The 11588-nt window shown below is 39.8% G+C and overlaps 1 protein-coding gene across 1 annotated transcript in view; it reads left to right on the forward strand.

Annotated features, from left to right (window-relative positions):
- Positions 1-5065: 5065 nt before the first annotated feature.
- Positions 5066-11588, forward strand: part of MET (MET proto-oncogene, receptor tyrosine kinase) — a gene marked incomplete at its 5' end in the record, with an annotated part of 54621 nt that continues 48098 nt past the window's right edge. The window contains one exon of the mRNA XM_010021230.1: positions 5066-5257. Within this exon, the coding sequence (XP_010019532.1) occupies positions 5066-5257 (192 nt within the window). The remainder of the gene's footprint in view (positions 5258-11588) is intronic.

The following is an 11588-nucleotide window of genomic DNA, read 5'->3' on the forward strand; positions in this document are numbered from 1 at the left end:
CCCAAGGAAGTTGTGAGTGCTCCATCCTTGGCGGTGTTCATGGCCAGATTGGATGGAGTCTTGGGTGACATGATTTAGTGCGAGGTGTCCCTGCTCATGGCAGGGGGGTTGGAACTAGATGATCTTAAGGTCTTTTCCAACCCAAACCATTCTATGATTCTATGATTCTGTTTATAATGTCCCTCACTTTAATTGTTATGGGCCTGGGAATCAGACAATATAGGTTCTAAATCCAGCCCTCTAACAGACCTCCAACATGATGATGATCAAGTCACTCATCCTCTTCAGGCAACACCCTGACTTCATTGAGTTACTGGGGACAGAATTGCACTTCTTGTATTTCATATGGAGAGAAGCAGTGATCAAACGCACTTCTCACTTGATGAGAAATACTGCAAACTGCCCAGAAAATTAAAATGTGTTACGGAACAGCAAAATTCTGTTGGCTAAAAATACACAAGAATATTTAGAGAGGAAAATCTGATAAGATTCTTCTGTGTTCCTCACAGTTACTTTTCCCGTTCAGAGTCTATTGTGCATCTAAATTCTTCACCATTATGTGCCCGATTCTGATAGGATATACTGCTGAAAACTGTTGTTCTATTATTTATCTTAATTCACTGACCTCCACAACAGAAAAGATTAGCAACTCATACACTCTCTCTGGTTTTAATCATCTTGGGAATCAATTTACTATGTAGAATCATCTATCCGTTCACTCTACAGCAGTTTCTTTGAAAACAATGTTCACCATTTGCAGATAGCAGGATCCATCTCATTTAGCAGTAGCTCATTTCCTTCTGCTCCATGTTATGCCATGGAAATGCTCAAAGGAGAAATGCAGTCAGCACTTGTGGCTGCCTACTTCTCTTGAGAGAGACTCCCAGAATCCATAGCAGAAAACAAAAGTTGATACTTAGGAATCTGATTCCTGACAGCCAACAAGTTAAAAGTCATATAAACAAACCAGCAGGAAATAAAACTCCTGCTTATTCGTACTTTCACTTGAGTTCTTTGTAACTGTAGTATTTTGCAGTTGACACTAGGAAATTTTACCTACTTACTTTCAGACCATTTCTCCAATTTGTCAGATTAAATTTTAATTTTAATTATGTCCTCCAAATAGTTCACAAGACAGTATGAGATGTTCTGCTATGACTAAGACATTAATTTCTAGTTTATTCAAGACATTAAACTTAACATCAGGACATTACACATAATACCTTTTAATAATTGAGCCTTGAACTTAACTAAGAAGAACAGGTTTTGGCCAGCTCTGGAAGGATGAGCCTGGAGGAGTGTTTCTCCACTTGGCAGTTGCTGCAAATATCAATTTTTTGCTCACGAAAGGTCTATGGTTAAAATTTTGTAGTGGTGGTTGGGGTTTTTTTTCCCAGAGTCTAGTGTTCAGACTAGAGACTAGACTGTATGATGGGTTCTGACACTGACCTAGCTAGGTATTTTTTTTAGACTTTCATTGAAGATTTCCTCCCTGCTTTGCACTTTTGGCTTCAAATGTACAACTCTGTCTGAAATATTATTTTTATGCTCACTGATTATGACATACATCAGTTAACTGTCAAGCAGTGATAGAGCCCAGTGATGTCTATAAAGGCTTTTTAGGTGCATTCATATTCCGTGCACTGGATCAAGGGTAAATTCCAAAACACCACAACTTCCCCCAAGAACAAATAGGATACTGTTGATTGTCCCTTACCCATCTGGACTCAGCTGAAAGGCAGGGCTTGCTCACACCTCACTGCATTCCAGTGGCACACCTACACCAGTTTCACAAAGCTTTCACTATGAATCATAGGCACAATTGGCACCTCTTGTCCTACAAGAGAAACAGTATAGCCCAACCCAAGCACTTACCCTCACTTTAATCATCCATTTCAATAGTTGTGTGATTTGTCACTGGAACTTGGCATGATATCCAGAGTGCATCATCTGACATCAGTTATTTTTCCACATTGGCAGCCAAATGGATACTTACGTGTGTGCTGAGAGAGAGGAATGAAGGGATGGAGTCAGGCTTCAAAGAGTTAATTTAAAGCAGCTTCTTTGCCGAAGTTTTCCATGTTATCAATCTTCCTTTAGTTTTCTAAGTAGCCTTTTAATCTCTGCATTTCTACTCAAAGATCAAAGTCGTCCTATTTCTTAAACAGCTAACCTTACATTATGGTTAATCCATGAAGTGCCAGGTTTTGTAAGAGAGCCATATGTGCAACAATCTGCAGGTCTTGGGCAGATACCCAAAATTACGACATCTCTGAGGAAGGCTGAGCTGACTTTGTAGCTGAACTGACTTCAGGGAAGCTAGGAAAGGTGTCAGGGCAAGCAGGAAAATTTAGCCGCTTGTTAAAATGAGCTTGAACAGGGTTTCATGTGGCATGTCAGGATGTTCAAATTGTGTCAAGGTGAATACACCAGAGGAAGGACTTTTTTAAGGTTAGCACAGAAACATGTCTTCCCAAAGTTGTTTGCTTATGGAAGAAAAGGAGTTACAGCAAAGAGTAGAGATCCCAGGTCAGGGGAGGCTAAATTCACAAATCTGCCTTATTTCAAAAATCATGAAAACTGTACATCTTTCAGCACTTGAACTGTTCATACTCATTGTGTGAGTAATCTTTGCACAGATGTTTCAGAAATACTTTTAGACTGGGTAGGATATGAGTGCAAAAGAATAAAGCTTTTAGCTTGTTTGGTGGCCGGAACAAGGAAAAGCTAAATTTGTCTGATAATGATTTAACCCAGTCAAATACTGGGTTAAATAATATTACAAGTGTGTTCAGTGTTCCTAGTGAAAAGTATTAGTCCAAAACACATCATACATTAACAATTAATACAAAAACTAATACAGGAAACCCTTTAGCATGTGGATAACAAACTGTTAAGTCACTGCTGTATCAGATCTAATCTAGAAGCGCTCTTTGTGAATCATTAAGGCACTGCACAAAGATTTCAGTTGCTCTTGTTTGGTCTTATGTGGGTTTTTACCTAAGTAATACAGTAAATGGACAGGGCACCTGGAGAAAAGCTGGCACTGATGCTGGCTGGAGCTCCTAGAGATCGTAGGAAACTTCACCTGCCAGTGCTGTTGCTGTGCACAGTTCAGAAATGTTATGATTCAACAGCAAAGGATTGAGCTATTAGGTTTAACATTTTGTTAATAGCATTTTCAATGCCTTGGGCTTTTTTCAGAATTCACCAGAGTTAAGCCAGCAAGAAATTCTTGGTTCATTGCATGCTTTTTCATAGCATTTTGAGGGAAAAACACCTGAACCTAGAAAACAAGAAAATAAAATTTTACTCCTACGTGTTCTTTTAGGGTATGTTCCAGATCTAATGAATTTAGTGGAAAGACTTTGACTTTCTTTAAAAGGTTTCCTTCAAATTTTTAAAACATGTTTGTAACAACAACAGATCAATTAAAAAATAGGAAAAACAAAGCTTTCTATTGATTTCAGCACAGGGAACCACCATAAGATACTTTATAATCTCCCTACATGTTTATTCATAAAGTATGTGTCCTGGGTTCAGCTACAGCAGTCATTTTTTCTCCTTCTTAGTAGCTGGTGCAGTGCTGTGTTTTTGACTTTCAGTCTGGGAACAATGCTGATAACACCAATGTTTTTAGTTGTTGCTCAGTAATGTTTACTCTGACCAAGGACTTTCTCAGTCTCATGCTTTGCCAGGGAGGAGGGGAAGCCAGGAGGAAGCAGAGACAGGACACCTGACCCAAACTGGCCAAAGGGGTATTCCATACCACAGCACGTCATGCCCAGTATATAAACTGGGGGGAGTTACCCGGAAGGCCCAGATCGCTGCTCGGGTCGGGCTGGGTATCGGTCGGCGGGTGGTGAGCGGTTGTGTCCTCTCTCCTTGTTATTCCTCTTATCATTATTATTGGTAGCAGTAGTGATTTGTATTATACCTTAGTTACTGGAGAGCTGTTATCTCAACTCGTGGGAGTTACATTCCTCTGATTCTCCTCCCCATCCCTCCGGGAGTGGGGGGAGGAAAGAAGGCGGGTTGGAGTGAGCGAGTGGCTGTGTAGTTCCAAGTTGCCAACTGGGCTTGAACCACGACAGTATGTTGTAGTGGGAACATGCTAGATGACTTCCAAATTTAAACTGGTTAGAGATCCTTCAGCGTGTTCCTCGTTATTAGCTGTATGATCTCATGAAAACAGATGATGTAGTATCAATAGTAATGGAATTATCAGTTAATAGATTACTATTGGATTGTCAGGACAGCAGGTTATATTCTTCTCGAGAGATAACTTAAAGTGTATTGTGCAAGAATTTTTCCAATGAAAACTAAAAACATGTAATCTCTATTCCCAAACTGAAAGAGAAAAATCCTGCAAATGCAGTAACTATTATAGTACACTCAAGATATACAGAGATTGGACAAAATAGTGCACGAAGCATAGATGATCAATACGATAGCCTAAGAAATTATAAAAAGCTGGCTTCCCATCGTTTCATTTAAATATACAATCAGAAGCATATTTTTCCTGGCTTATCTCCCTTTTCTCTTTATCTTTTTCTCCTCTTTTCTGTCTTACCACTGAAAAAAGGTGCTGTAAAGAGAATAGAAGGAGAAGAGTACTGGAAATTGTTATTTTAGTGCAAAAAAAGGTTTAAAAAGTTGTGACAATTTCAGAGAATCGTTTTCTAGGAATCAGTGTTCTAGATGCCGATGTGTCACTGAGCAGGCTCTGCAGCCAGAGAATTCTGAGACCCTTGAGCGGCATTATGTAAGTCACTAAGAGAAAGGCTGCCTTGATATATGTTCTTCTACACGTCTCATCTGGTTAAATAAAGATCCTATGTCTTATAACCAACAGACAGGATAAAAAAAAAGTTAAAAGAAACATTCCCATAACATTAAGAAGTCGTTGCCTTCCTTATGGAACATCGTAACTGATGAAGCAATTAAGTTTGAAACATTTTAAAATACTTTTGGTCAAATGCATTTGTGCTAAATGACTTCACTCTGACAAAGATCTATTCCTACTCGTAAAGACAGTACTCATCTGTACTTCATTTTCAAACAGGCTTTTTCAAGAGATGCTTCATACTGCAGAGCACAAGATGATGAATATCGCCTAGAAGTTACAACTCCTTTGCAGAGGGTTGACTTGTTCATGGGCCAGTTCAACAGTGTCCTCTTAACTTCAATATCTGTCTTCACCAAAGGGAACCTTACCGTTGCTAATCTGGGAACTTCAGAGGGCCGCTTCATGCAGGTAAATATGCTACAACACCTTCACAATAAAAATACATACTAGAAAGAGCAGTATTAGCCCAGTTTAGCAGGGCATTAGAGAATTGAAATTGCTGAGTAAAATAGAGCTTCTGGAATATAAACGAAGTGCCTAATAGAACTTTCATTTTAAGTGTTTACATGGGCTTTGTGGCTTGGAACATGGTTTTGGAGCAAATTCTACCATGGTCTTCACTTAGTCCGGCTGGTTCAGTTCACAAAGAAGTTTTGGTCCATACAAACCAGTTTTCTTTCAAAGGAAACTAAGCTGGAAGCTCTGTCTTGTATACACATTGGATATACTACAACCCCAGCAGGGGCACAAAGGTCCAAAACAGTGACTGATTCTTCAAACAGCTACAGATACACACTTCATATGGTCATTTGGTCTAGAGGATCAAGTTAAACCCAGTTCAGTGTAAAATGCGAAGACAGCTTATAATGTAGAAGCAGGAGCCTCAGTGTTACTTGTTTCTCTATGCTCATCCACTCCTCTGACACCAAATTACTTGCTAATGTACCCATAGCCTGTGACTCAGATCTGTAGAATTGAGATTCATTCCTCTTCTACCTACTTTCAAGTTTCTCTGAGTGCATCTTAGGTTTTCAGGCTCTTGCTCATTCCTGTCTCACTCTGTTCTTTTGGACAGCAATTTTTCCTGTCCTAAAACAGCTTTTCCATAATAAGTGGTAAATAATCCTCCTGAGAAGTCTGTCTCCCTCCACTGAGGATGTAACTAATCTAGACAGGTAGATTGTGTTACATGTCTTCTTTGTAAGCAACTAACAAAATAAATCTAACCCGTAGAGACAACAGCCTTTTTAAAACTCAGCAGTCAAGATCAAACAGCAGAAGACAAAATACTTTGAAAGCAGCAGGGGTTCCCTCTATTCACCCATCTTATTTCAAGCACCATCCTACAATGACTCTTGGAGAACTTGGCTTCTCTGCCTGCCACAGAGCCCAGGCTGGATGTGCTTCTCAGCCTGGATCCCTCTTGCACCCAAGGACCTGTGTCCTTTTACTCTGCTAGTATTATTTTAATTCTAGTGAGCTTCCTGAAGTATTGGCAGTCTTAGCCCCTTCTTGCTCCATAGGCTGCAGAGAGTCATCAAAGTTAGTAGTGTTGTCCCCCAGCCATCATTAACTGAAATGTGATGAGAAAGCCATCAGTTACTGTGCTTTTCCAGTCTTTCCATTTCCCATGATCTTCCATTAGAAAATACTTGGGTGCATGTAACTATTCATAAAAACAAGTCTTCCATTTCTTCTCTCCCTTCCCCTCATTTTCTGTCCTTTCCACATGCAGTAAGTAGGATTACATACTGTCCCCAGTATATGCACCCCTTCTGGACAAAGGGAATCCTACATTTCCATTTCTGTCTCCTGTACAGACAGGGACACAGAACCTGCCCCATAATGCAAAACCATAATGCTCCTGCAGGGAAGGAGGTCAAGTGATTTACCACAAAGGGCAGATGAAGAACTGGAGAAAATCATGTTTCTTTCCCCCTAAAAGATAAGAATTTAATAAAATGTTCAATGACAACCCTGCCAGTTTTACCTGAACTTCCCATGATGACCTCCATAACTTTAAGCTGCAGTTTGTCTTCAGTGCAAGAAAGTCAAATGCTAAGAGCTACACACTGAGCACAGGACCAGCCTACACTCTGTTCTTAAATAGAGATAACTGGCTCACACAGTGAACATGAGCAATTTGTTTAACCTTTCTGAAGCCGCTTCCTTATCTACAAAATACAATTAATAACAACTACTGTCTTACTCGCAGCTTTTCTGGGCTGTCACAAAGCTTTTAGGGAGGTTTGGTGGAGGCACAAGGCAGCATTATGCAGCTTTATTTTTATTTGTAGCATTCTTTAAATTATTCATTCAAGTCCTGCACTACACACTTCATTCAGACATTTGCCCAACTCAAAGAACAATTAAAACGTTTCCAGAATACATTTCCCATTCCAGGTTCAGTTACAGATCAAAAGAAAGGCTATTGTGTAAACTGCACACTGCCATTAGCAGAAATATTCTCATCATTGAAATAGATTGGCTTGAGCTACAGGGGGAAGTCAGCATTGGGCTCATATTGTAATAAGGAGAAGCTTAAGGTGGTGAAGCCAGTAGAAGAATAAGCATACTGACTACCTGTGATGAGGCTACCTCCAAATAAAAAAGTTAGTATTTGTTTTGCTTTTAAATGATCTTGGAAAGGATACAGGTCTGTAGCATAAAGCAGACATAGCTTTTTTCAGAACTTAATGTTCACTTACTTTAAATCTTCCCCCCCCCCCCCCCCAATAGTTATCTAGGAAATGCTTTCAAACATGTTCATTAACAAATGCCCAGCTAAAGCAGATTTGCAGTGTTTCTATGGAAATATAGCTATTAACTGCAATGAGATGGAGATCATTAAAAATTGAGCTATTAAACAACCATTACTGAAGTAAAATGGGTTAAAAAAACCAGGATAATCTAACAGTGACTTAATTTATCAAAAAGATATCCCCAAACATTTCCCCATGTTTTCAGCAAACAAATGTAATGATGTTCTGTTTTGTTTCATTCACAAATCTGCTGGAACATATTGCAAAGAAGCCTCAGGTTTTCCCTTTTTACACACCTCACTTTTGCACAGTCATTTGCACTCGTATTTTCAGATGTTCATACATACAAATAATAAATTTTCCAGTGCAATCTCCTTGTAACTCGTACCTATTCAGAGCTGACTATATCCCTTCAGATAGGTATGCTCTCAGAGAACACTCGTTGCAAAATTCTATCAATCAGGGAACCTGTTTTAAAACTGGTTATACTGTATTAACATCTTGCGAACAAATTTTCATGCCAACTATTTAAAAGCAAAAGAAAAAAAGTATTCATATATAGGTTTCTAAAATTAGAAAATAAGCTCAGCCCTTCCAGTGAATTCAGTTCATCTTGTCTCCTCTTTGAAATACCAAACCTCACCATATTTAGACAATTTAGCTTGTGACATAAATTTCAGCATTAGCAGTCATCCATGAGATTAAAAGAAATAGTAGTACAGTAGCTCTGTCTCTGACAACTGCACCCTGAAATGCCCAAATATGAAGCAGCTTGGTGAAAGTAATGAACATTTAATTGACTTTTTTTCTGTATTAATTTAGGGTTTCCTTTAATTGTTATGAAACATTTGGGGGGTAGGGAGGGGCAGGGGGGAACGATGATTAAAACATAGGGATTATGTCACCTAAACTGAATTGAAGCTCTAAGCCTGTGCTGTAGCAGCCAGTGGGTGCAGCAGCAAGCTACTGGTACTGAACCCGAGAGAAATTTATTTGAAAATGTTTCTCATATTCTTGCTCATACATGATTAGTAGCCAACCACTTGATTCTCCTTCTTTTCTTTCTTTCCTTTTTCTTGCCATCTTTCCATCTCCTTTTGCATTTCTTCCGCTCATCACCTTCCGCCTTCCTACTGCCCCCTCTGTTTCCATCTCCATCCATTTTTCTCTCTTTACCACATGACTATAGCACAGCATTGCTACAGAAGCCAACAGAAGATTTAGCATGTATTTCCTGACAACAAAGGTTTTCCTTCTGTATAGATGATAGCTACCTGATTCTGGAATTTTGAAGTATTTAGAGACATATCACAATTAAAAGTTCCTATCTTTACAAGTGATTCCACTGAAACTTAGGGCATTCCCCATCAAAACTCTGCTAAAGGTCCAACTCAGACTATAGCCTGTATTTTGCTTATTTTAAAGAAGCCATCTGAGGAGCCAGTAATATTCAGAATGCAAAAGCAGGTATGTTTTTAGTCACCTGTTATTTTCTGCTTGTGCTTTTAGTTCAATTAAATAGAATTAGTCACTTAAACAGCTCTGGAAAGCACTAATACTGGAAAGGAAATACAACCTCCTTCACTAAATGTTTGGGTTTTTCAGCCCAAATCTAAAACTAAAATAAAATCAATGTGGATGGTCCAAATACAGAAGATTCATGAGTTCTTTTAAGGAGGATAATTGGGGCCAGGAGGTGAATTCCAAAGCTCTCCTGGAGAGTAATTGCAGCCCATTGACATACTGAGCATATTTTGGCTCCATCAGAAACGTTAAATCTGTATTTGGCTATGAATAGATTGGAGTTTGTAGTTTACCAAATATTGTGGAGTTTCTGTTACAAAACAGAGCCATAATAATTTTTCTAAGACAGCTGACATGCATGAGACAGAAAAGAAAAATGGTTTTACTTCCTTCCTAAGCTGGAGCCTGACAACAAGCTTTTTTTTCCCTCCTCCTTTTCTTTTTTTTTCTGTTGAGAAGTTGCAGCTGTTTCGGCCTTTCTTATTGTGCTTGTTTTCAGAGTGTGACTGGGAACACAGACTGAAAGTACAGCTGTTGGGTGCAAAGTGAATCAAGTATTTCACAGTGGTTATTTGATTAGAAAACAGCACCCAGTCGCACTGCTATAGCTGAGGAATCAGATTTTCAGCTGGTGTAGAGCAGCCTTGCTCTGCTCAAGCCAGAGAAGCTGTGCTGAGAATACAACTCACAACTGGAAAAGACACTTTCAATACCAGTCAGAATTTTGTGAAATTATAGTCTGTAAAATAAAAATCCCATGATACATTGAGATAAAATACATTCTGGTTTTGCTCAGTACCAGTGTGATTTGTTTTTCCCCTGCCTGGAGCTTGGTATTATTTCAGAGAGTGACTTTTGAGTGATGAAGAAAAGAGCAAAGTTCTTCAGGAAGGGGAAATCTTTCTGATAGCTCTGGGGAGAGTGGGATATGGGAAAGTTTTACAGGATTTATTCTGAAAAGCTCACATTTGGTCTGGCCTTAATGAACAAGAGCTCAATGCCCTTCACGTGTGTAGAGGCTGGTTTTCGGCATAACACTATGCTTGGAAGTGGAACACTGCGTGTGCTCCCTATGGTTGAAGCTGGCGTCACTGAGATAAAGCCCAAGCAAATGCAGTGCTTGTTGGTGACATTCTTGAGGAACAGAGGGATAGAGGACTTTTCACCATGTGTTTTACAATGACTATGGGCAACCACTCTCTTCAGATGCAATTTTGGCAGCAGGGCCATCCCATCCTTCTGACCATACCAGTGAAACTCAGTGCACAGTGGGGCAGCACTGTGGAGTGAGGAGTGAAGATGAGCCCTCTCATCTTCATGGGGCAGTAGGACATCCATCTGTTTGCTTCTGGAGCTAAGGAAGGGGTTTTCCCATGGGCATACATACTCCCTGAGATGCAGTCAGCCACATGCTGGCAGCAGTCCTGTCCAATCTAGCTGGGCATGAGCCAGCTCTGGCTGAGAAGCCAAGTGTTAGCAAAACATGGTAATGCACTGTCATGTCTGAACAGATTCTGGACTGAAAATGGTTTAGGGCACGAGAACCAAAGCATGATGGCACAGACAGGCCTTGCTGGAGTAGAGTATGTCACGCAACAGGCTACTTGCCCTTCTCAGGGCCTCTCTGCACTTGTTAGACATGAAACAATAGAGAATAATAATAAGCCTTATTCTAGTGACCAATTATATCCCAGTATTTTTAACCAGATTTTAGCTAAGAAAGGATGTTTGGGGTTAGAATAAAGGTTCAAGGAGCAGAGTTATTCCTGTCTGTCAGGGACTAAGACAGGTAAAGGAGAGGTATGAAGCAAGTAAAAGCACACAGAATTCTTCTCCCAGTACTCTCCTGCTTCTGGCACACAGTGGCCCAGAGATCCTCTGAGCTGGAAGTTGCAGCCATATCTGTCATTTGATAGTTCATTATGGACTTCTTTTCCATCCATTTTGCTTATTGTTTTTTGAAATTATTTTTTGTTTTGTCCTCCATGGTAGGCTGTGACAGTGTCTTCCACAGTTTCATTCTGCTTTGGATGATGAAGAGCTTCCTTTGGTGTTTCCTTAACCTGCTGCCTTTTCATTTCATTTGATGCCCCTGATTCTCGCTGACGAGGAATAGGGATGGGGCTCTCACAGATCAGTGGTTTGGGAAATTTTCACACACTGAGCTTCACCTTGTTGGCACACTTAGACAGAACAATTGATAGTCACATTCATTTCCTAGGAACACTTAAAAACAAATACTATCACCGCCACCAAACTTTAACACACATATCATTTCCCTGAAAAGAGAGAAATTAGCATGTGTCATAGCTGCTTTCATAGATTACATGCCAGGGAACGTAATGCACGCTACAAAAATTAGTACAGACAAAAATAATCACATCTTCTTTTTATTTGTAACTGCAGTCAGGGCTTGGAAAGCTTTGTCCCAGCATTCAGCCGGACGAGAGCCA

The sequence above is a fragment of the Nestor notabilis genome, unplaced genomic scaffold (assembly GCF_000696875.1).
Source record: "Nestor notabilis isolate BGI_N333 unplaced genomic scaffold, ASM69687v1 scaffold929, whole genome shotgun sequence".
Classification (NCBI taxonomy): Eukaryota; Metazoa; Chordata; class Aves; order Psittaciformes; family Psittacidae; genus Nestor; species Nestor notabilis.